This window comes from Hirundo rustica, chromosome 9 (genome assembly GCF_015227805.2).
Source record: "Hirundo rustica isolate bHirRus1 chromosome 9, bHirRus1.pri.v3, whole genome shotgun sequence".
In the NCBI taxonomy this organism is placed as follows: domain Eukaryota; kingdom Metazoa; phylum Chordata; class Aves; order Passeriformes; family Hirundinidae; genus Hirundo; species Hirundo rustica.
Window position 1 is genome coordinate 10145275 of NC_053458.1, and position 25678 is coordinate 10170952.

General features: G+C 46.5%; 1 protein-coding gene across 4 annotated transcripts in view; it reads left to right on the forward strand.

Annotated features, from left to right (window-relative positions):
- The window catches only part of ERI3 (ERI1 exoribonuclease family member 3), a 131204-nt gene that overhangs the window by 31271 nt on the left and 74255 nt on the right, over positions 1–25678 (forward strand). For all 4 annotated transcript variants that reach the window (XM_040072790.2, XM_040072792.2, XM_058421738.1 and 1 more), the window contains 2 exons: positions 946–1037; positions 20121–20193. In XM_040072790.2, coding sequence (XP_039928724.1) covers positions 946–1037; positions 20121–20193 — 165 coding nt within the window. The remainder of the gene's footprint in view (positions 1–945; positions 1038–20120; positions 20194–25678) is intronic.

The window sequence follows — 25678 nt, forward strand, 5'->3', positions numbered from 1 at the left end:
GATTCAGGTCAGGCAGCTTCTGAGGCATGTTGGTTTACTCAGGAGTGAAAGGTGTCCATTAAGGGAAAAGAGGAGGGATTTCTGTTGCTCAAGCATTGAAAATGCTGCTAGTGAGGTTGCATAATAACAGCTGATTGCCTGCCACTGCAAGATTTTGGGCACATAGTTTGCTAGTTTTAGCTGGAATAAGTGTCTGTGCAGGGCTTCTGTCTATGCAGGGCGTCTAGTCTAGGTTAATTCTTTAATCCCTGAGGTGGATTGCATCCTCCTGGTTAACATGGCCCATTTCTGAAGAGGAAACATCTGTTCCTGGGCCAAGTTGATCAGGAATAGTGGACCCACTTTAAATTCACTACCCTGAACAAGCACTTCTTCAGATCTATAAGAAGGAAAGAGGCATCCAGCCTGGATGAGAGGAAGGGGACACCTGGCTTTGCTTGTTACTGCCACACAGTATGTGTGCCCAGCCCTTACATTTTTCCCCCTTCCCAAATCCCTCTGGTGCTATATGAATTACAGTACATGAGAAGTGCTGTAGGGGAGGGATGCCATCTCAATATACTTGTTTTTTCTCCTCACTGGAGGGGACACAAATTATGTTCCCTACGAGCCTCTTTCATACAGGGAGAGGAGAAATGCCAGGTAACAGCACAGTTGTATCGTCCCGTTAACGCTGCACAACTTTCATCCCTCCACAAGCAGAGCTGCTGCGGTGTCTGATAAGATCATCTCTCCTCTGGTTGCCTGATGTCTCCTATCAGAAATCTTCAAAGGTCCAAACGTGCTGTTGTTGAGATGGCAAGCAAAGAGAGAAGAGAGAGAGGGAGAGGTTGGATAAGATCACAATTTTCTTCTCTCTTGATTGCAGGCAGCTTATCTGAGTTTAACTGTTGTGGCTCGGCCTGTCTCTGCAAAACTCATCCCCTTTTCTTGCCTTCCTTTCAGAGGGTTGACGAGTGGATGGCAAAGGAAGGCCTCTTAGATCCCAGCGTCAAGTCGATTTTTGTGACCTGTGGAGACTGGGATTTGAAAGTGATGTGAGTATGGGAGGGGAGGGAGATTTTCCTGGGCTTTATTGCTCCGTGCTTGCCTGTAGTGCATGTGTCTTTGTCCTTGCAAGCCTCCAACTGTCCCTAGTCATTGTTTCTTAGGGAAATTGTTGTTTGCCATGCATAACTGGGAGAGGAGAGTTGTTTCAGAAGACAGGTGGATGCTGGGCATGGTGCAAGACCACTGCCTAGGATATTCCCTATAGTGAGTGAAGCCTTTCAGAACACCAGGAAAAGTTTAAACTGGGGCTTTGTGACATTTTGCCTTTTATCCAATAGATTTTCCAAAGGTATGGATATTTCTGACTGCATACATGGATGATCAAGTGATGATCCTTACCTGACTTCCTGCATTTAAGGCTTTTTCTGTCATCTTGGCACAGTAACTCAATGTGAATCACAGAGTAGTCTTTGGAACAGAATACAAGCCAGGTCTGGCATGCTCCAGTGGTGTTCTTATTGTTACCTTCATCAGCTGGGTGAATATCTGGCAAGTACCAGGTGGGGACCTGCACTGGGATCTGCAAGTATCAGTGTATGTGCATGTTTTATTAGAAAAATAGTTAGGCCACAACCTAAAAATGTTATTATAAGACTGGAACCAAATGTCCAAAAATTAAATTAGTTCAATCTCGAAAGGGTTTGCAGATCAGCGTCCTATAGAGCTGAATTCCCCTGGATTTGTATAATCTTGCGTCAGCTTTTCATTTCCCTGTGGTGCTGGATAAAGACTCCTGTTGTTATCACACCAGTAAAACATGGGCTTGACACATCCCATCCTAAACTGACAGCCACAACTCATTAGTAGTGTTGCTTGGTTTTCACTGTGACATTGGTTTCCTCAAGCTGGAAGCCTAAATAAACTGCACATAGTCTAGGAGCAATCAGCACCAGTTCTTCCTTGACGAGTGGTCTTTGCAGAGTGGCAGCTCCTTGCCTTTTCTTGGTGTGATTAGTGAAACATGAGACATGGGGTCCAAAGCTCAGCACAAGCACTAGTGGAGACGAGAAATTGGCTTCAGACAGAGACAGAGGGGTGGTGTTTGAACTTTTGAGTCAGAATCTGTGTCTCTGCTCAGGCTGTGTCCAGAGCTCATATATATTGCAAGTTCCTGTGTTAGTTGCTTAAATTAGGAGTGAGTTATTTTTCTTTATATGTCGTGTTTAAGCTTCTGTTAGAGACCAGCACAGTTGCTATGCTAAACTTCTGTTTCTCATGTATTCTGTTTTCTCTGTTCTTTACTCCTGTATTGCTGTTGTGAGAGTCCAATTTACCACTTTGTTGATGGCTGTGAGAAACCAGTTATCTTTGCTCCTAGCCCATCTTTTCATTCCTTTTGCAGTGGGCTGACAAGATTCCCAGTGACATCCTAACTTGATGTCTGTATGGAAAGAGCAACCTAGATGTGTTGGGGGGCTTTTTTTTTTTTTTTTTTTTTTTTCCCTCCAGGGCTCTACAGTGGGCATATTGAGGTAAAGATGAGCCCCATTTCTGGTGTGCCATAGGGGTTGTGAGGTGAGCTGCCTCAGGGCGACATGCTGTTCTGGAGTGGAGATACACTATTCACCATTTGCAGTGGTCTCTCACATGGATTGTCCCGCACTAGTTAGCTGGAAGAGAAGACTCCACTCCTGGCCATGTGGTTGTTGCGAGTGGTTCATTTCTCCCTCTTCCTTTTAATTTTTTTTTTTTTAAACCATTAACTTCAGAATTCAATCCTGAAGCATCTCCAGGGCAAAGCAGAAATACATTCTGTGTTTCCAAGTACGTGGATAGCAGGAGTCTAGCTGCAGCCGCCTGGTGAGTAGCGCATCACGCTGCTCCATCGCCGATTGGGTGCTGCAGCGTGTAGCGTCACATCTGATTAGCACCGTGCCAGTGGATAAGGCTTGAGTGAGGACTCCCTGCCAGCTCTGACTTCTCTCATTTCCCATTACTTTTATCCGTCACCACAAATGCCGAGTCTCCCTCCTGAACTAATTAAGTTTGCATGTGTTTAGACACATTGCCAAATAGGGTTTAGCAAAGCAGAACTGAGCATCTCTTTTTAAAGAGAGAAAGCAGAGAGCTGAAACAAGGCTGCTCAGATAGGGAGACAGAGCCTCAGAGACATGGAACATCCATGAGGTATTCCAGGGAATCACCCCGTGCTTCCCTACAAGACCTGCGGTGTAGCTGATGCCCTTTGCTACCATATTGAGACCACACGCTGGTCACAAAAGGCATTGGGGCAGTAGGAAGGGAGGTGGTGCTGTTTGTCCACATTTGGAGGAGTGTTGTTGGAAGCATTGCATGGTAGAATCCTGGCTGGGTTCCAGAGGAATTGAGGACACTGAGGTGAGTGCAACGCTTCCTGGCTTAAGGAGCCACCGCTTGTGATAGGTCCACTCCTAACTCTGCTCTTTCTTTTCTCAGCTTCCTTAGTAATGACAGCTGCTTGCATAGCTGCAGTCCTCTTATCCATGTCTTGAGTGGTTTGGAATTCCTGTCCTCCATTGTCCTTAGCTTGGCTGGTAAACTATGCATCTTTGTTCCTGGCTTCTCCAGCAGTGACCTGGGTATTTAGTTCGGCTTCTGTCTGCATGTGCTGTTCTAGAGCTGAGGCATGGTGCCTTCTGAACTGACCTGTCTACTGTGAGGGCTTCCAGTAGGTACCACTGGTAGGCTCCAGGGAGGAATGGGATGAGCAAGCTGGATGCAGGGAAGTGGCTGTAACAAGGAGGAATCTTCAAGCTTTTCAGTGTTGGATATAGGGATAAGGTGGGGAAATAGCCCTGCCTAAGCCAGGAGTTGCAATGTGTGTAGCACTCCCAGCTCAGCCAAAAGCACCAGAGGAATAGCGATTGTCAGGGTACTGCTCTCTGCTGACAGTGTCTGGCACTACTGAGTCTGCAGGATTCAAGATGTGAACTCAGCTGCTAAAGGATCAGTAAAGCCTCTGCTTGGCTCAGGGATCTTCAGGAAATGAGGCACTGTGTGGCTACAGACTTGATTGCTCTTGAACACTGGAGCTTCCTTGGAGGGCCACAGAGCTGTTTGTCTGTCTTCCCTCAGACAACGGGGAGCACTAGTCACAAGGAGCTGGGTGCCCACAACACCAAGTGTCTTTGAAGGGCTTATGGAGGTTTAACATGAGTCAAGGTCCTCAGCCATGCTACCAAAGGCTTTACCATGGGTGTGGTGCACCATCAGAAGGTGCACCTGTTGGAAGGATTTGGTTGCTGCTGGAGAGAGTCCATTGTGTGAGAGGGCTCCTAAATGGAGCGCTAATCCTCTACTGGCTGTGCTTGGATTAACCTGCTTTCAGTTCTTGGTATGTGTGAATCAGGCTGGAGTCAGGGAGACAGCAGCTCTCCTGCCAGCCCTCCCCTTCCCTCTTGTTAAGATGCAATTTCTTTAATGAGGAAAACCTCTTGAGTAGGAACATCACCTTTCTTGAAGGCTTGTCCTGACAAGGCAGTTCAAGCCGACAGAGTCGCATATCAACTTCAGCAAATATCAGTCACTCATTACAGAGACTCTGCTCCCCCCCACCCCCCAGCAACACCCCTCATTCCCAGACAAGGGAATGAATCACACTTCTGCTCTTGAATACATCATGACAAGTCGTGGTTCTAATGAGAGAGGGCCATTCATTCTGGGTGGAAAGTTCCCTGTGTCGACTCAGAAATGTTATTAATTAAAGAGAGCTACCTGAAGCAAAAGATGAAAGGAGCACCAGACCTGCCAAGCTAAAATATGAGTGGGGATAGAGCCTCGTTAGACACACGGTCCTTAGGCCTCTGCATGTTCAGTGGGAGGATTCCTTTAGCCTGTTGCAAGGAGCTATAGTCCAAGTTTAACAGCTCCAGGGATGGATTCAGATACCTGATGTCATCTGCTTTAGTGCTTGGACCTCATTGTACACCTAGGTTGGAACTGACGCTAGTCATTAAGCAAATAGCATTGATGTGGCATTGGGTGGTGAGGGTAACGTGCCTCTGAGGGGGCTGAGGGAGCTGCTGACTGCAGGAGATGGGCTTAGTGGAAAAGCGGGTACTTAGTATCTGCCAGAGTTGAGCCCTTGTAATATAAGCTCTTTAGTGCAGTTTATCTCTGCTGAAATGTCAAATTGCTTTCCCCTGTGTGTGGAACCAGTTTGTGGGCTCTTAAACACAATGTGAATTAATCTTGGCAATGAAGGAGGCATTTTTACCATGTGTTCATAGATAAAGAGTTGAAATACAGTGAGGTTAAGTGAGATGCCTGTGGCTGTGCAGGCAGGCAGAGGCAGGGTCCTGAAGTCTTATGTCCCAAATCTCAGACCTGTACCATAATGTCAGAAGCATCAGTTAATCCTTCTCCTTCCAGATTTGGGTTGTTCTGTAAATGCACTGAACATAGCTAAAAGTACATGCAGGCTTTGATCTGTATAACTCTGACATGAAGATGCTTGTACTGCGCTTACCGTAGCTGATCAGAACATGCTAATTTATGTCTTCACGGGAAACTACTGCTCAGAAGTTTTTTATTTTCTTAAATAAGTGTTAAGAGGCAAGTACTCTCTAATATAGTGATAAAACATAGTGAAGTGTCTCAAAATGTTTATAGCCCTTGGTGCTCTTCCTAGGTTGGATATTAGTAAATTCTAAGCAGTAAATGATACCATTGCTTAATTTTGTCTTACTGTTTTAATTCTTTCCTTGCAGGTTACACAGGCTGGGAGCATGCTTGTCTTCTCAGACCAGCTCCAAATGTGGGTTGCTCTTTCCAGACTTCTGTCCTAGATGTTTATGAGATCAGAATTAGGTCATGAATGGAAAAGAATTGTTGGTGTTAGTGTCCTCTGTACGTGCTGTTCTTTATCGCAGAACCAGGAGGGGGTTGGTAGCCTCTGCCTCAGAGAGAAATTGCAGATGGCCACTGACTGGAGTGAGTGGGAACGCTTGGGTAGTCATGAGGAAAGGCAGGAGAAGGCTTAGAGTGGGCTGGCTGTGTGGCAGCAGGGCAAGAGGTATGTTCAGAGTTGGGAGTAACAAGAAAGATCTGGTAATTGAAAGATAATGTAGTCATCTGCATTTAAAGCTAATACAACAATTCCTTTCCAAATAAGATCTTTGGATTAGCTTGGTGGTGGTTTTTTTAGTGGGGATTATTTTGCTGAACAAGCCTATGCTGTATCTCTTCACACAGTTACATTGACTGAACAAAGAGTGTGGTGTGAACTACAGTGAAGGGATGGGACTGAGTATCCAGGGTCAGGAACCTTTTCAGTCAGATTTGCTGATGGAGTTGTTCATGTAATTACATCCTAAAGTGCTTTGCCAGAGCTAAGCAAGGGAGCCTTGTGAGCACTTACAGGGAATAGCACTGACCCCATTCACTTCTATGACCCTGCAGTCCAGCTTTTTGTTTTTAAAGAAAATGATATCACTTATGCAAAAAAAAAAAAAATTTGGATTTTAAGATTCCCCCTCTGTACACTCTTTCTTAAAATGAATATACCAGACTTGACTTTTGTTATCCTTATGTACCAGTTACCCTGGCTGACTCCTGTTCTTGTCTTTATTTGAAGTAATTGGTTCTTGGACTTCTGCAAGTTACAGTGTCCTAGATGTCTGGGAAATGCCTTTAGGCTAAACTTTGGACATGAAATCTTTGCATAGGGATCATCATGCAATGGACTGTCACCTTCAGGTCTATTCCTTATGTGGCACATCATAGCAAAGACATTTGTCATAGTCAGGGCTGTAGTGGCTACAGATTTATTGAGCTGTGGTGCCCAGTGCACTCTGGGGAGCAGGACTCTGCTACCTGGGAATTAAGACCAAAGAAGTCGAAAGTAGCATAAAAGATGCTGGAGAAACTTACAAATAAATTTGCAGTGTAGGGGAGAATGAGACAAGCATTGCATCATGTGCTTTATTTCCAGCACTGAACCTTTGGGATAGAATAATAAGGGGAGAAGGTAGATTTTCTACCCCTGGGTAACTTAACTCAAGCTGTTTGAAAACAGTCAAATTGAACTGGATGTAAATCAATGGTCTCAATGTCATTTGCTCAAAGAGTAGGGAACCAGAATTCCCTCTGCACCAGGAATTACTAGGGTGAATTCTGTGTCCAGTGTTTTAGTGAGTTCAGGCAAAATGGTTTCAAAATCAGTGGATCTATAATGGTAAAAAACACACCCTAGCTTCTGTCTGTATGAGAGCCCCCTAATAGCAGTTCAGGATTGTGGTGATTCTGAGCTTTGGGGAATTGAAAAGCTGGTTGGCTTGGGACTGCAGAGGACAATCACTGGAGGGCTGTTTGCTGTCTGAATTTTGTTGTTTGTGGCATGTGTGAAAAACAGGATTAGCTCCACAAAGTATTCGTTTTCTCTTAAAACAGCTTAATTTTTCTAGTGTTAGACAGCCAGTTTCATGCTGGGTCTGAAATGTCAGCTGTCTTCCTTTGGATCCCAATTCTCCTTACTTCACAGCTGAAGCAGAGCAGTTGTGTGTTGGCACCAGTGCTGCCCTCTCAGTGGCTTGGCTGGGAGAGATGTGCTTATGGCTCCTCTGCCTAGAGAGCTCTGCTTGAAGAATACTGCCAGCCTGGGAGCAGCATCCTTCTTCTTTCTTTCTGAGTCTATAGCTTTCTTGAAAATGTTTTATTTTGTTTGGATGTTTGTTTCCTGTTGGGAGCCATTTTCCTGGATGGGTTCAGTCACTTTCCTCCTGAAGCTCCTGGCTGGCAAAGACCTATTGGGCCATCTTGAGGTCATCCCTGGTATTTTCCCTCCAGCGTATTCTCATGTGCCTTGTCCAGTGACACTGTATCCTCAGGAATGGATGACCAGATGCCTGCAGGACTTGGGAGGACACCGGAGCTACAGAGTAACTTTTTGAGCTGAGTCCATTTCATGTTAGAATGAAATGAAACTTTTTTGGTGTTTGGCCCAAGTCCTACCATCAGCAGCCTGGCACCCCAAAGGCTGTGTCATGTGCTCAGACACTGATGTGCACCAGGTGTTAGCAGTGACTTGCGGCATATGGAGGTGCTAGTAGAAGAAAGCAGAATAGAGAAGTCTGTGGGAATAAGACAGAGGAAGCAGGGCAATGTCCTGGTAGGGTTGTGTCCAGGAGGCTCATACTGCCCAGAACTCCATCCTACCTTGGTTGCCTCTCTTGGAGCAAGGGTTTCTCCTCCTCTCTGCCTGGCACCTACACCCTGGGATGCCCTTCGTTTTTCTTTCATAGGTGCCTTTTGGTCATCTCTAATTTCCTTTCTTCAGTTTTTCCATCTGAACGTTGAAGCAGGTCTCAGTGTTGACGGTCAGCCAGCGTGCCCAAGGTGCCTGGGCACCGGCTGAGTTCAGTTCCTTATCCCTGCCTGGAGTCACGTCTGTCCCTGCAAACCAGGTGGTTGGAGTAGGCTGGTGGGAGGTTGCCAAGACCTCTCCTCTAGCTCTCAATGCTCCCAGCTCTGAAGAGAACTTTTACATTTTATGAACCATTTAGCTTCCCAGTGGTGATCCTAATTCTTCACAGCATGTATATGCCATTTCTTGGTTATTAAAAAGACCCCTGAAAAGGAGCTTCCCTCTGAGTCAGAACTCTTCCATGCAGTTAATTGCAGGAAGATTTTCCTTAGACTGTGAGGCTTAATATTTCCAAACTCTCCCTATGCTAAGAGGGTGAATTAATACCCAGGTTTCCCCATCCCCCTGGCTGCAGAGACTGACCCTTGTGCACCACCAGTAAGCAGGCAGGGGAAGAACACTTACGCTGGGAGTAGCTCAGTCATGGAATTGCTCTGGAGGAAGTCTGCTTTATTTCTTCACAGAGCTCAAGAGTGCTTTAAAGGTTGTCTGGCCAGGTGTCTCAGTCTTTCATCTCTATATCCTTTGTGTGACACTTCAGGTGCCAAAGTAGCCTCCTCCTTGGGGGCCCAAGCAAGCACCATGTTTACTGGGAAAGGAGTGATTACCTTGGACTGACTGACAGGTCAGCTAAAGATTGGATGGATGGATGGACTGGATGTGGTTCAAGCAGGGAAGTTCTTTGTCAAGTCACTGTGCTGTGTATGAGAAAACAGAGGCAGCAAGCCATTAGACTCTGTATTTCAGGTGTGAGGAAGCTGCTGAGGTCCCCTGGCATTGTGAAATGCCAAGTGAAATGTTACTGCCATGTGGAGCACAGCAGTGTGTTGGAATTAATGAGTCTGGTGTAGGAAGAACACGTGTGAACAGTCCAGAGGGTTAATGTGTGAGGGTTATAGACTTAGGCAGAGGTTTGTCATCAGGATTGCTGTGTTTGGGAAGCACTTCTAATGGCAAGACCATATGAAAAGAAATTGGGACTTGCAAGGAGAGCACTAAAAGTCATCAATTGCCAAAGTTGTTTTGTGTTTGCTGGAGGCCTGAAGCAAATTGCTGGCTTAAGGGGCTCTAAGCACCTGAGTCTTGCACTGGATTTACAGGTAAGGTGAAATTGAGAAGGGGCTAAGTAATTAATTCCTCTTGTTGTGACCAGGATGGGTGATGATTCTGACTTGCCACTTCTCCTCAGAAGTTGCTTCAGAAGCTGGTAAGGACTCTGGTTGTGAAACCCAGGAAGCAAAGAGGATCCCTGGGTGCCTGACAATTCCTTTTCTCTGTTGGTTCTTTCTTGCAGGCAGCCTCGGGCTGCCTGTCTCTTTGTTAAGAGAGTGACAGCAATGTGACACCGTGAAAATAATTACTAACAAATCACGGTGGTGACTGCAAACAGCTCGCTGTCTTCAGAGGCATGTCAGGGAGCATTAGAGCAGGGCCGTGGGAGCAGCAGAGCGGCTAGGGGCTCTCTCTCTGCTCTAGGCTGAGGGAAGATCTTCGGAGACCTTTGGCGCCTGCCACCCCCACATCATTCCTTCCTCGTTGGCTCTTTCTTTCCTCCCTTCCCTGCCTTTGCCATCAATAATTAAGCCTATTAACTGCACAGTGAGTTTAGAAAAGCTGCTAATGGTAAGACAGAGCTTCTGCCTTCCCTGGATTCAGCCACCAGACACAGAACAATGAAAAAAATTCTGGAAAGGTATCATGGGCAGAAGCGCATCCAAGCTGTGTTTTCCATCTTGCAGCTCTCATGTGTTGCCCTGGGCTGTAATGTTTATTAGCAGTGTGCCCCTAGGAATTCATGGGCTGCTGGTACAGTTGGAGAATGGCCCATGTCCTTGTCCTCAGGAGCCTTCAGTCTCGGTGAATCTGAGATAGGTTTGTATTTGTGCAGAGCATCACAGCAAACATGCAGTTACCTGGCATGTCCAGCAAAAAAAGTGGACAGAAGAATGAGCATGTTCCAGGATGGAGTAGAGATGGTGCCAATCAGTGTGACTGAAGCTGCAGGTGAAGACAGTCCTTCAGGGAATGAGGAGTGAACAGGTCACGTGTGAGGAAGGTGGCTGGTACCAAACAGATCAGCTGGGGGAGTTTCTGCAGGGATGAGCCCCTGTGGCTGTGTTGGAGTGGGGACTGCAGGTCTGCACAGAGTCTGAGGGAAGCTACCTCTAAAGCCTCTCGTTATATTGATATAAAGCTCCCTCCAAAGGGCAAGTCAAGCAGAGATACTGATAGGAAACTGGTAGGCAGCTGCTGGCTGAAGTGTCCTTCAGCAGCATTGATAATCAAACCCATGGGCTAGCTTTGAGAGGGAGCTCACAGTGTCCCCTCCCCTCGTTGTTCCTGGTGGTATTTCATGCACCACTTTGAGAACAGGCTGTGCCGTTTGGCAGGGCTGTAAGGAGAGGCAGAAGGTGCGGGTGGGAGCCTGCTCCCAGGCGCCTGCTCTACTGTGCAGCCTTCATTCCCATTCCCTTAGTTACTAAAGTGATTTTCCTGACTGTCACATCTGTAAATAATGTTGCTGGCGTATCTAGCTGGATGCAGAGTGGCGATGGATGGGGGAGGGCTGGCGCTGAGGGTGGCCGTAACAGCCCCTCTCCCCAGCTCATACAATATTTATGCAGGGCTGGGAGTCGGCAGCACTGACCTCTGGGTCGTGCTGTTAAACAGCTCCCGCAGCCCCTGCATCCTAATTGCTGCACTTGTCCTTTGCTCTGGAGGATTCGCTGCTGCTTCTCTCCGGCGAAGCAAATACTAATGGCAGCTTGTGCTTGGAGGTGGGAGCAGTCTCTTCCCCACAAGGAAAAGACAAAGTTGTTTTCCCCTGTGCATGTGTAATTTGCACAGAAATCTGTGCTCAGACCATGCTACCCAACGTGCCAGTCTCCCCAGTACTGACAGCATGAGAGCCCATGAAGCTGTTGTGTGTGCAATTTTGGGCTGTGTATCATCATAGGGCACAGGAAGGTGGTTTACCCCATTTCAGAAAGGCTCCTATTAGGATTTCTCTCTTTCCTTTAATGGGGAGTGGAAAGAAGAAGCAATCTCAGAAGTCAGTTGAGAGAGTAAAATTGGGTGATATGGTGCCAGAGGAAGACAGAGATGATGCCAGGAAAGAAGAGGGGTTCAAACAGGGTCACAAAACAGAACAGCATCTTTTCTTGTAGATAAATGATCTGCTTCAGGGAGTGGAAGGAGCGGTGATGCAGAAGGCTGGAGACTCCCTCTGTGGATGAGGGGTTCTTCCCCTTGCAAGTGGTACAACCATGGCTGAAGGTGGAGACAGACCTGTCAGACAGGGGTTTTCAGCTGATTTGAGTGGTTCAAGAAAGCCCAAAAGACAAAACTTTTGATTGCTAGAGCTGCCCTGGCTTTCCCCCGTGCTTTCTGGCCAGGCTCTGTCCTGCTTGGGGCTTCGCATCAGGTGTCTGAGAGTCCAGTGACCTGACTGACCACCCACGTCCCTTATCCTGCCTTCTTGGGTTGGCAGGTCCCCTCTGTGACTGGGAAAGTGCTGTTTAGACTGGAGACTAATGGCCTTTAAGTGACGTGATTGCATTATGTTAAGCGTCTATAGGCTTTACCATTAGGCACTAAACAGTTTATGACTCATAGCAGAGAAGCCCTTGTCCTGAAGAGTTTATATGCTAAATGGTCCAGACAGGCAAGGCTTGTAAGAGGGAGGTTTTCTTCCTGTCTGTCGGAGAGCAGATCTAAGAAAAGCCTGGCACAGTACATTTCTTAGTTTAGAGGAGCATCTTAGCTCTGGGTCTTGTGTGTTCAGGTTTCCTGGGGAGAAATACTTCTGCAGTGGGAATTGTACAGTGAAAGGAGAGTTATATTTAATTTTAGCTTAGTTTTTGTGCACGTTTTGGTTTTGAGGGGGCTTAGACACAATGTGTTGTGGGTACATCCATTTCATTAGATGTATTCTCTTACTCAGTGCCTAATTACAGTGTTCTGCAGCAGGAGTGTGAATGCTCCCTCTTAAAGCAGCTAGTATGCAGAGAAGCGGGCCATTACTAAATTAGTGTCTGTATGAATGACTTATTAAGAGACCGTATAGACAGAGAAAGGACACATGCTCTATGTAATAAGGCTCTGCTGGAGCATAATTCAAAGAATATTTTAAATAAGAGATCTCTAATCCAACCACCTGTTCAAAGCAGAGCTAACTTCAAACTTAGATTGAGTTGCTCCGGGTCTTCTCCAGATGAGTTTGAATGTCTCCAGGGGAGGAGATTTTGCCACCAATCTGTTCCAGTGCTTTTTTACATGAACGGTGAGGAGTTTTTCCTGATAACAAATTGGACCTTCACCTGCTGCAGCCTGTGGTCATGATGCATGACTTTCACTGAGAACACAGTATTCAATTTTGTATGCTCCTTTTCATTGGATGCTGTATAATGTCACGTTTAGTAAGCAGACAGACTCTCACACCAAGTTTATGTGTAAAAATCTGTTTTTAGGGGTTTTTCATAGGGTCAGGTTCCCAAGGCTGGGGAGGTGACCTCAGCCTTGGCGACTTTGCAGTTTCTTTTTTCTTGGGAGCAGTGTCATGCATTGCCGATGTCAAAGGGAAGTTCACCTAGTTGTTCTCCATGTCTGGAAGGGACGGTGAGAGCATTTGCTCTACCCCTCCACCAATCTGGAGTAGTGCAAATCTTCCGCCTGCTGCACTTCTAATCTCAGCTGAACCACGGAGCCAGGAAGCTCTGGTTTCCTGCATGGTTATTAAGTACTTATTTAAAAATCAAGAAGCTCAGTTCTGATCTTACTATTCCTGGCTGTTTACAAACTCCAGGTAGAGTAACTCTAGATTTACTCCCATATGCCTAGCAGCAGAATCAGGCCCAGTAAATACAGCTATGAATCTTTTTAAGAGAAGCTGTTAAGAAGTAGCACATAGATTTATTGTAGCATCATGTGTGTGCAATTGTTGATGAACATCTTCTGTTGGAGGCTGAATACCTGCTGTGTTACAGCCTTGCTTTTAATGTTGAGATAGCATCTCTGCCAGCATCTTGCTGATGCACAGACAGATACCCATAAAAGGGCCAGATCTCACTTGGTGTTAAATGCATTCATGTTTCATTAAGGTTGATGGCAGTGGAAGGCACACAGTGCTTTGCAGGACGAGCGAGTCACTTGCCCTCTGTGCTTTTTGTGGCAGAATTATGTCCCTAGTGTATATATTGGCCTGGCTGCAAAAGGCTAACACCCTTTTCCATTTACTGGCTAGTGGCTTGGAAAGGAAGAGTCTTGAGGGTCTCTCAAATTTCTTAGTACCCAGCAAAAATTTAGAGAATGGGGATCACACTGTTACCATGTGATGGGTGTTTGGATATTTCAACCAGTGCTGCTATGAGTCCTGATTGTTAAGGCTTGCAGCTTGCCCTTTAGGCTTCCTAGGCAGGAATTTTTCTGGTAGAGAGGGAACGCGGGTCTGTCCAGAATTGGCATTATAGAAAAAGAAAGAAGATCTGAAAGTGCCAGGTATTAGCCTTGCTGCTTAGCCTGTGTTTTTGGCCTCATTACACTAATCCAATTAAAGATTGATGGGCAAAGAACGCACACTCCAGTGAAGGGGTTTTTGTGGCAACTACTTTCCTTCCTGGGTATCTGGAGTGGCCCAAGTTACGTTGTGCATCGCCACTCCTCCTTGGGCCCTGCAGACCCACTGGTGCCTCCAAGTGCCATGGTGTGTGCTCTTCTCCTGCATCATGTCTCTCTTATTACTAATGGAGCATGGATGCATTTTAGCTGCTGGTCAGCCCTCATTAATATCCAGAGATGACAGGCTGACATTTGTAAAGAAGACTTGCATTGACCTTCATGTTGTGCATCGGTGCGGTTGCCATACAGTGCCCTGTGTGCTGGATGCTTCTCCCTGTGCTGCCTCGGGAATGCATTTGTGTTAGCAAAGGGACTGCTCAGTAACCCTTTGCTGCTGTCAGGAAGGCAGGCAGTGTGTCTGGATGTCTCTGCATCCCTCTGCCCATTCCAGGACGGGTTGCTGTAGAGCCTCCATCCATCCCAGTGAACAGGACTGGAGGATTGTTGGGGTTGCACTTGTGGCTCCTTGTGAAGGTTTGTTATTTGGGTACTGGGGCCTTAATGGAAGAGAGCTTTATGCCAGTAGCAATGACCTGTCTTCTTCCTTTTCCTGGCTCTTGTCTGGGAAAGCAGCAGAAGAAAAGGCTGTGCTGCCCAAGCATCCTGAGCACTGTCAGTTGCCTGTCTCTCCCCCAGCCCACGCCATCCTGGCTTGAGGACTGCTGCAGCCTTCTCGACAATGACATTTATTAACAGAGGGGGCTTTGAAAAAAGGCAGGCTGCTCCTGCAAAGGCTTCTTCCTGTAACTCTGTCTCCTCTCACCAGCCCGTCTGAGGCAATGGCTGCTGGTGTTGAAATTCATTAGTGTTACCTGACAGGCGATGGAGGCTTGCTCTGTCTGTTCCCACTTCCCTGCTCTCATGTCCCTGCTTCATGCATGCTGATATTTAAAGGTGATGTGTGGCTCATAGGCTTGTTGCACTGTGACAAGTCTGGGGGTGGTTGAGAGAACTGAGAGGGTGGAAGGAAAGCAAAGAGGGAGGGAGATGGGACCTGTCTCAGGGTTTCTGTGAAAGCCCAGGGCTTTTCAGACCCTCTCCGGATGTACTGTCTTTCCACAGCTACTGCTTGTGAATTTTAAGTGCAGGTGTGGTTTGTCCTGCATAGGGGGGCAGAGAGAGATGGCACTGTGTGTGCTTGGTGAGATTGGGGGGCAGTCACCTAGCAAGGGCTTATGTGGTGGAAAGCAAGAGCAAAACTTTCCTTTTGGCTAGGCAGACATGCCACTCTACATCAAAACAGAATACCACCTCTGGGCTGTGTGATCCAGAGCATTGACCAGCCTTGCTTTGAACGAAGGGGCCCAGCTGAGCTGGTTTGACAGCTGCTCTCTTTCACCGTGGTGCTGTGGTGTGCTTCAGCATCCAAGCAGCTTCCTTCTTCAGTGAAGAATTTCCAGGGCAGGAGTCTGCCAGTGCAGGCCTTTGCTGCCCAATGCACAGGTATTGGCCAGGACACAATTAAAATGTTCTGCATCTCTTGCAACACAAGGTCGGGAATGGATTTTTCGGGAGGTTAAGATCAGGTTGTAAACCCCAAGATTTAATGTCCCTTTATCTTCCCATAGAGGAACTTGTTCTTTTAACTGCCTTGATATCAATACACCCTGTGTGTAGCAAGTGGCCCAATTTCTTTGTCTCCTGACATCCTGAACCCAGAAGCAGATGGACGCTAACCAGCTCTGATTAGTTGGGAGAATCAAGCATTAATTTTTTATACGCCAGAACCACCTGAGTGACGGAAATCAATTATGGCTGCCCCTCCCCCTTCCATATTAATGTGTTGGCTCTGAGCAGAGATGGAGGGACCTGTTGAAATGAGAAACCCCTATTTCTTCGTTTGACCCTCTAGATAATTAGGGTTAAATTGATATGCTATCGCACTGGTGACACATTTTATCTGCCTCTGTTTGTACAAGAGGATACAATAGTGGAGGAAGGACCAATTTGTGCCCTGCTTTAGCTAACCAGACTGAGATAAAAGGTGTCACTAGAATGATAACGTTCTTGCCTCATGCTCCTTTATTGTTGCTCAATTTGCCTTTTTTTTTTTTTTTAATCCTGTTCTTTTTCTTTCAGTACCCTTGGTCATATTTTAACTCCATGCCATCGCATAATGACGCCCTGCTAAATGTGTGTGGAGATAGGCAACTCTGGCTGACAGCCTTCCCTGATAACCGAATTCCAGCCCATCCATCACTAGGCTGCTCTCCTTAACTTAAGGGAAGTGATAACTAAAGCAAGGCCGTTTATCACCGCCGAGCTGTGCGCTTCTTGCTGCCTTGGAGAGAGCTGGCTTCAACAGCAGAAATGCAGCCATGTCACCTCACCTCCAATTTGCATCCCGTTCATCTCCAGGCCCCATTTACCCTGCAGGGTGGTGAAGCAGGGCTGGATGGAAATCTGAGCCTGGGGTGGTGAAAGCTCTCTGAAAATGGTGCGGAGTGGCCACTGCTGACTGTGGTGGTGGTCTAAGACAGACTTAGACTTGCTTAGCTGGTGGAGGAGAGTGTGCTACCTGATGTCACTTGCTCTTCTGCCCAAACGGGATCTGCATTTTGGGAGCAGGCAGAAGTTATGCACTCTCACCTCTGCTTCTGGGAGGACAGAGTACCAGAGCTGCATTGGAGGCTGGAAAATACCACAGTTATTTTCAAGTTTCTCTAGATTGAATGTAGTTTGGCTGATGGGGTGGCTTTTGAAAGCCAGCTTCCTTCCCAAGGAGTGAGAGCTTCAGTGTTTGGGAAGCCAGTTAGATCTCATTCAAAAACTGGAAGGATCATGGGATTTTGAATGCAGCAAAATTTGCCATCATTTCTCTTCTCCCTTACCTTATGGAGGGCCAAATCCTGAGCTCTCTGCTAAAGCAACACTGTCCTCAGTGAGCAAGTTTGGCTCTGGCAAGAGCAAGAAGCCGTACTGAGCATAAAAGCTTATTTATCAAATAAGTGAATGCTCAAGTGAATGGTGACTCTCATAAATAGACATACTTACAGGCCATGGTACTTCTGTTCCCCAGGACAGCCACAGATGTGTTTTATTCAGTTCAGCCTGCAAAAGATGGTAGAGAATCTCCTGCCTGGTGACCAGGTTGAAGAGTGGGGGGGACCACTGCAAGTGACAGTCTTGGAGCTAGGGAAAAGATTTTGCAGGGATATTTTCCTCCCCATAGGTACCGGGAAACCTGAGTCCTGTGCAGTGAAAGCCCCTGGTTCCTTGTGCACGAGTGCTGCATATTCAAACTAGACCAGACCCATCTAGCAATCCTTTGCTAATCCTTGCTCAGTGGATGTGATTCCAGTGGCCTGGAGCCACCAGGACAGGGATAGACTTAGGTTTTGGTCTGTGCTGCTGACAGCCCGTCCAGGTTGTAACATGAGTGTTGATCTCCTGGTGCTTGAAAAACTTGAAGCCCCTCTGCTGCTGACAAGAACTGAGGGGAGCACAAGCTTGGAGGGGGAGGGGGAATGTCCTGAGGTCACACAGCTTCATAGGCAGTTTCTGGGTTTGTTACTTGTTTGCAAAAATGCATCATTTATTTAGTTGACATATTTATTTGGAGCATTTATTTTCTCCAATTAAAGACCCACTGTCCAGTGCCCAGGGCACACTGCCATCAGTCTCAGGGTGAAAATAGAACCAGATTGTCCAGTTTGCTGGGCCTTTTGGTCCCATAGGGATGGCAGTGCTTTAGATGTCATTCATTGCACTGGGTGGTTTGCTGTCAGTTCCTATGGCTAACAAGAACAATGCTGCTCTCACTTCTTCTGGGCCCTATCCAGATGTTAGGTAAATTGATAATTTTTCTTCTAACGAGCTAGACTGAGACCTGTATTAATGAAAGCCTCTTGGGTTTGGAGGGGAATCTAATTTTTTTTTAACATACCTCTTGCTAACTTCTGTCATCATCCTTTCTAGCTAAACATGAACAGACTGAAAGAGGTTGAACTAATCAAGTGCCTATATTTGGACCAGTTGTTTGTTTTAGATGGTTCCTTTTCTTGTGATCTTTCTTGATTTGGACACCAGCAAAAAGCTGCTTTCCTGGAGAAAGAGCTTTCTCAGCATGCTGCTTGGGGCTGGTTGGGTCTCTTTGAGTAAGGGCTGTCACAGACATCTGTATAATGGCTGTAAAATGCATGGGCCAGGCTGCTGTTTGTGTGGCAGTGTGCAATTGTGAGGAGTGACTCCAGGTGCTTTATTTCAGCGCCATGGTGTCAGATGAGCTGTGCCCAGGGATGGGACTGTGCTGTCAACTTGCACTACTTGCCCAGCAAATCGCCGTGGCCCTGCTCCTTGAAAGCTCTTTCTTTTGACAGCCTTCCTGCTTTCAAGGAGATTCCTCTGGACATTCTTATTCAAATGTGTTTGTATGATGTAAATGATTGGTCCTAAATAATCACGTGTACATCTTCTCAGGACCAGGCATTTGACTTTGGCATAGGAATTCTATTATTTTCTTAACCTAAGCGGGGCAAAGGTACTACACAGGCGGGTCCAGTGTGTGTGCTGGCTCTGTTGGCCACATATTCCCAGGAGATTCCTCTGGATATGTTTCCCAGCTTCCTTCCTTTTCTTTGTATTGAAATGGAGGAGTTGCCAAGACCAGACTGCTCTAGTACTGCACTATCCTGGGTCTCACATTATCTGCAAGTGCATTATCTGTGTTGCTCCTTCATCTCCTTACTTGGGGAAATGTCTGGAGAGATGCTTCCCTGTTCACCAAAGGGTTTGGAGCTGGGCTGGCCACTCAGGTACTGCCTGGGATACTGATGGTGTACCTGGGAGTGTTTACCTTTTATCCACTTCTCACCAAAGCTTGTTCCTGTATTTCAGTCTTGAGTCTGAAGACTGCTCTGGACTATTCAGTCTTTCGTCCTTGGAGAGCAGGAGAAGACTTTGCCCCGGACATAGTGGTCTGTGTTCAGATGTTTGAGCAGCTGATGTCGGCACTTACAGCTCTTCCTCCTTCCCTACAATCTCCTCCTACAACCCCCATCTGTCTGAGGAAGTTGGAAGATTCCCCACCCTCTCTGATCTCTGGGGTTGTGACTTTTAACATGCACAAACAGCGCTAATTTAGTCATTTATTTACTTGACATATTTATTTGGGATGTTCCTTTGCTTCACTTAAAGATCCTGTGACCAGTGCCCCAGGCATGCTCAGCAGTGTGTGAATGAACAAGATCCATCAATTACTCTTGATCAGATCAAAGTGGCCAGGAAATACTCACATAACTCATGTCCCTGCACAGGCTCGGCTGGAGCCACAGGGTTTGCGACTCAGCGTTCCCCGGCTGAGAGGCACATCCTCACTCCGCTGCAAACACCCTGGCATCGGCACAGTGTGGGAGAAGCAGCTTTCCTGAGGTGCTGCTGTCCCTTCAGGCAACTGGCCTCCCTTAGTGGTGCTGTTTTGTTTTGAGCCGTATTCCATCGGCTTGCTGTAGGAGGGGAGAGGATCGATACGTGTGCTCACAGCTCTGGCTGCTGTGCTCACATCCCTAGTGAGACAGTGTGCACCACCTTGTATCTTCAGAGTTGTGTCTGCTCTCTTATCCCAAGCACCTACTTGGAAAACAGTGTCTGCTTTCTTAGCCCTACAGCATTGCTATCCAAAAGATGAGTGCTTTAGTACCTCCTTCCCTCCTTCATATCTCTTTTGATGTTTTAACCATAAAGGCCAAATGGAGAAGCACCAGGGCATGACAGGTGAATTGTCAGTCCTTCTGTCTACCCCGTAAGCTGCTGGCAGAGCAGGATGGTTTTGCAGGGATTTGTGATGGGTTTGCTTAGCCCAGAACAGCCTGGATACTCCAGTCATGTTTGTGTGTTAGCCAGTGTGGAGAAGAGCTGAGTGCTGCACTTGTACACAACTGTTCAAAATGTGTAGTCTAAAAGGTTTTAGCAGCCTGGATGTATGTAAGTCTTAAGCCAAGCTGTACTCTCATGAGATTTTTTTTTGCCAAGAGCTATGGTGTTTCTGATGTGCAGCATGATGTTACAGCAGACTTGAGAGTCTTTTCCATCTCTGAACAAAATGCACTTAAGAAAACAGAGTTTGTGTTGTCAAGACACTGATTAAATCAAACTTGCTCTCTCTCTCTTACAGGTTACCAGGACAATGCCAGTACTTAGGGCTGCCGGTTGCTGATTACTTCAAACAGTGGATTAATCTGAAAAAGGTACTTCTGTGCAAACTGCCATGGTCCCTATCTCCCTGTCTCCCTCCTCCCCTTGTCCTTCACTTTTCCTCTTTAAGGAGGTCTCTAATAACTACTGCTGTTTTGCATTGAAATGAGTTATTTTCTCAGGAGCTGGGCTGAGCGAGTCCTCCAGCTCCCTATTGTATCTCCTCTAATAGAGTCTTACTGTACTTGATGGGATGTGTTCTGCGGCTGGGGAGAATCCCATTGTGGCAGGCACAGTGCAATGTCTCTGCATAATATTGGGACACTGTGAGACCCCTTTTCAGTGGAGGTTGTGTTGTCACCAGTACTGCTGACTTTGTTTTGTTTTGCGGCCGTATAAGGCTCCTAGGAGCATGCTTCCCGTCAGATGAAATTCTGGTTAATAAATGTGGAAATACTCCAGTACAAAAATCAGCATTTCTCTTTGTGGCATGGGAAAAGGGAGATGTCTCAGCAGCATATCCACCTAAGAGATCAGTGATCACTTTGCTAAGCAAAATGCCTTGGACTGAGTACTGTCTGGTGCCATGTCTTTTGCTCCACACCTTCACTGGGTGGTTAAGGAGCAGCATGCTGTGCATCCAAAGGACTCCCTGCACTCATCTTCTGCTGCTTCATCTGCACAGAAAAGCATGGTGATGCCATAAGTCACAAACCAAAGTGGGAAGAACAAGTGTGATTACAAGCAGGAGGAGGGTGAGGGAGGAAGCTGCAGTCTGTGCACAGGAGAATTTGGGGTGGCTCTCCTGGTTAAACCTTTAGATGAGTAAGATTCCCTTCCCCCATCCAATTTAGTGCTTTATTTGGGTTTCTGTGCCTTTTCCTGGTAATTAAGGGTCTCAGTAAGCAGAATTTTCTTATAAACAGCTCATTGTTCTTGCAGGCTTTTCTTTTGTTCTTTTATTTATCTATTGTTTTAAGTGGAAACGTGAGTGACAGGCTGAGCGGCCACAGAAGGACAATTTGCATGATCTGTTCCATCAAATAGGGTAGAACATGAACTTAACAAGGGATGCTGGCAGCACATTCCTGGCTGAACTTGTCAAAGGGTCTTGTATTTCCCTGCTGTCAGAGCAAATCTTTTGGCTGATTGCTGGTCCTTGGTAAATGAAATCTGAAAGCACATTGGGGCATTCTGCAGTTCAGTGACCATTAATGATCGCCATTTGAAGTTCACTAAACTTCCGGTGAATGGATAGCAGCTATATAACCAGCAGGTTGATGGCTGCAGAATAATAATACTCAAAAAAAAAATTTTAAAAATCCCTGTGTACCGTGATGTTTGCTAAGAAGTAGGTTGATCCAGCCATGCTCCTCCTCTGGGCCTCAGGATGAATGACTTATGCCACTTCCCCATAGTTCAAGGCTCCTGGATTTAGTGTGTTAGGAGCTGGGATTCATCATTATGTAGATATCCAAGCAAGTGTCTCTTCTGCAAGGTGAGCGTTCATGTACTGTGTGTCAGCAAGTACTGTGATAGTAAGCTGAGGGCTGCTAAGCGTCCATGAAGTCCCAAGCACAGAGCTAAAGGCAGGAGCAGGAGGGAAGTTGTTACAGTGAAGTGTTCCCCTATCCACCTCCCTGAAAGGGTCACATGCTGAGCACGTAGGATGGGGGCAGGTGGGTTGGGTTGTCCTCCTCTGCAGATATGTACTTGGAAAGTAAAGCTTCAACCTCCTTCACATTGTGCAGAAAAGGGGATGTGAGAGAGAAATGTTGATCTTCTTTCAACCCCTCTAGTCCCTTAAAAACAATGAAATTTTTCTGACACTGTAATACCTGGCACCCTCTGAACGTGGAATGGTTCCGGGGACCCTGCATCCCTCTGGGAAGTGACCCATGTTACAGAGGAGAGCAGGGACCTCTCCTGTCTTGTGGCTAAGAGCTGCTTCTCCTGGGACTTGCTCTTACCCTGGGGTGGCGATCTTTCTGTGTCACCACTGCCTTCAGGTGCCTGTGGGGCAACTGCCTGTGTGTTTTCACAAGAGAGAATTTCCAGCCTAGGTAACTAATTCTGTCCACGCAAATGGACCCAGTGCAGACTCAGTGTCTATTGAATGAGCTCCCAGTGTGAGACAGATAAGAGTGGACAGGTAACTAGCCCCCAATTCTTCCCTGCATAGCTCAGGTGGCCCTTTTTCCCTCCCTCTGGCACATTCCTGACTTAGAAACACCTCCTAGGCTGAGTCTGCCTCCGACCTGATCCATGAAGTAAGTGAAGGTGTTGGAGGGTGGGTGGGGCTTGCAGAGTGAAACTGATGGTTTCTAGGTCATGGATAATGCAGAGACTTGAATGTGTCAGATCTCAAGAAAATAGGCACATATTACAGAGAGCAGTTTCCTGAAGGATGGCCCCACCTGCACCTCCTAAGTCATTGCTTATGAGCAGTGATAACAAGATGACCTTTCTGAATTAGGGAGCTCCTGCTGCAACTACGAGGCAATGCTGAAGTAGGATTACACACAGACAAGTTTGTGTACTTATGTGTATTGCAGTAGCAACAAAATACGTTCCAGATTCCTCTGCCGATGCACACACAGTTTCAGGTCCTCTTTGTCTATGTTTTGTATCATTTTAAAAACCAGTCCTTGTCTGGACTCCCTTTGCCAGAGCGTGGGATGCCCTAGAGCTCAGTAGATCTTCTTCCTTCAGTGGTGAGTGTTTCTCAGAATTCATTTGCCAATAAACTTCCCTTTTCACTTCCGTGCTTCAGGAGCAGTTGATGTGAGAAGTTTGTGCCTGCAGGCAGCTTTCACAATTTCCAAGGCAAGCTGGAGACAGGAATTACCCCCAGTAGCTGTCATGAATGCATTGCCTCAGGCAAACCTTGTTGGAGTGATCTGGTGGTGGTGAGCTCCACATCTGACTGCTGCAATGGTGGCCACAGTGTCTTGGGATATGTAAAAAAGCCTTCTGTGGAGGAGATGGCAGGGTTGAAAAGCTGCCTGTGCACTTGACCATGTTTGCTGAAGTTTTACCTTGCCCTGTGCCCCCAAGCCTGCTAATGCATCCCTTCTGTCAAGCCTGATCGGTGTTTGCTGACATTTTTAATGTCACTGAGCGATCTTGTATCTCTAGTGAACTGTCAGTGTGGAGCTGACTCGGGGCAGAGAGTTTATCATGTTCTTCACTTCGATTAGCTCAGCCTTGTGGGAGGGGAGCAGAAAGCAGAGGAGGCTTTCTTTGAATGCTGCAACATTTCAGATATCCCCCTAAACCATCTCAGTAGAGGCCCACCATCCCATCTGCCAGTTCTCCTTAGGTACCTGTCATGTTGATCTGCAGAGGCCCCATGGGTTAGAAATGAGGTGCAGAACCTGACCTACATCACTGGAGCTGGATGTTCAGAGTGGAAATACCAGAGAGTGTTTCATGTCAGGAGAGAGGGGCACTAGTGGAGTAATGTGTGCAGAAAGCCATGGCAGGAGGCCATGGATCAAGATTTATGCAAAAAGGAAAGCTGCTGCAGCTAGCAAGCTACAACCAAGCTGCTGCCCCGAGAGTATCCTCAGGTAGCCTGGGTAAATCCATTACTGCTTATTCTAACACAAGGATCAGCTCTCATTTGTGCTCCCTCTGCTCTGTCAGGAGCCTCTGTGGTTTGTTTTCCAGGTTCCACTAGAGTTAGCAGCATGGTTGGTCCCATGATGAATTCTCACCCCTGGGGCTGGAACCAGTGCTGTGTTAGGCTGAGGACACAATGCCTGCAATCACAGGGTGTCCAAGAGCCTGGGAATGGGAAACCCAGCAGGCAGCAGGAGTTGTCAGCACCACTGAGCTGGGAGCATATCACTGAAGGGACAGTGGTCTAAAGGACAGAGGAGGTGGAAGAAGAGGGGTGAAGATAGATTTTTCTTACAATGAGCTTGTGCAAGAAGAATGTTAGAAAGATGATGAGGGTATCAAAATAGCCAGACCAAATATGTAACCCAGATTATCTCAGTGCCAGAGGCCAGTAGCCAATGCTCACAGGTGTAACAGGGAGACCATGGCTTGAGTCAGCTTTCTCTGATTCCCAGCAGTTGTCTCTGCAAGAAATGAGAGCTGTCCCTGGACCACTGTGTCTAGCACCCACTGTTTTTTCCATGCCTGTCTACCAGAAACTTGAACATCCTTTTCTGAATCTGCTCATGCCTTCAGTTTCTACAGCATCCTTCGGCAATGACTTTTGCTATTTAGTTATGCATCAATTATACTCTGTTTACTCATACATTGTGTGAAGATGCAGTCCCTTTGTTCCTTTTAAACCTATTGTCAGATCATTTTCTTGGACCTAGATCTTGCATTGTGTAAAAGAACACATGTTTCTAGTTCTTCATGGTGATACTCTTGATTTGAGACATCAGTCATATTCTTGCTCAACTGTCTTTTCTAACGCAGCAAAACTTCTTGGCGGGCTGCACAAAGGCATTTGTGGGCTCTGTGACTCTAGAACTGGCTTGTGGAAGGTATTCTTAACATGTGTACACTATCCTGATCTTCCATTTATTCTCTGGATGTTTTGCAGTTAAAAGATAAGAGGAGGGTTTTACGTGTCCACTAAGGGTTTATTTTATTCCTTGTTTCTCAAATTATATTTTATTTATTTTTTTAGAAGATGACAATCTTCATACCCATCACAGAGCTGTCCTTTCTCCACACAGCTATCCTGGCATCTTTGACCATCTTTGATTTCTGTTCAGAGGGTGCAGCATGTCTTTAGATGCAGTAATAGTGGCTGATTTAGGAGTGACAGAAAACTGGTCTTAGTTCGACATCTTCCTGAAATTCAGGAGAGTTTTTATGAAAGCCAAGAGTTGAATGATGTGTGAAGCAATGCAACTTTCCTTCTCTGAGCATGATGAAACAGGGTTGATAGAGCCTTGGGGAGCACAACGTGGGGTGCTGTGGCTGTGCACAGAGCTGGCCTTTTCCAGGGTCAACCTTTATTGATCTGTAGATACTCCTGTTTGGAAGCAAACTGTTAATACACATTTACAAATGTTTTAAGGTCACCTACTTGCATTGTGAAATCTGTCAGAGGAAGCTTGTAATAGGATGTTTTTGTTAATATTTGGCTACTAGAAATAAACACATCTTAAACAAACAAAGATTTGCTAACAGCTTTCTGTCTCTCCTCTGCATTAACAATTCCGTCCGCCTTTGGGGTGGGAGGAGGGGCTCTGAGTACTTCTCAGGCACTTGGTGCTGAAGTGTCTTGAGTGCTTTGGATGAAGATCGTTGAAATGGGTGAGAAATGGTTTATGTATTAACCCATATATTTGGAAGTTGCTTTTGTGAGGTCTAACTTCTTGAGGACTTAGAGTGATTGTTATCAATTTCCTGTTTATTGAGTTACTGACTGCAGGCAATATAAAATCCCTGGTAAGATTAGGAATGCCAGACTGAATATCTGAATGCCTGACTCCTCAGGCAAATGCTTCATGGCCAGAGTATCAAGCACGTGAATAAATGTAACTTCGAAGAACTGTGCCCAGG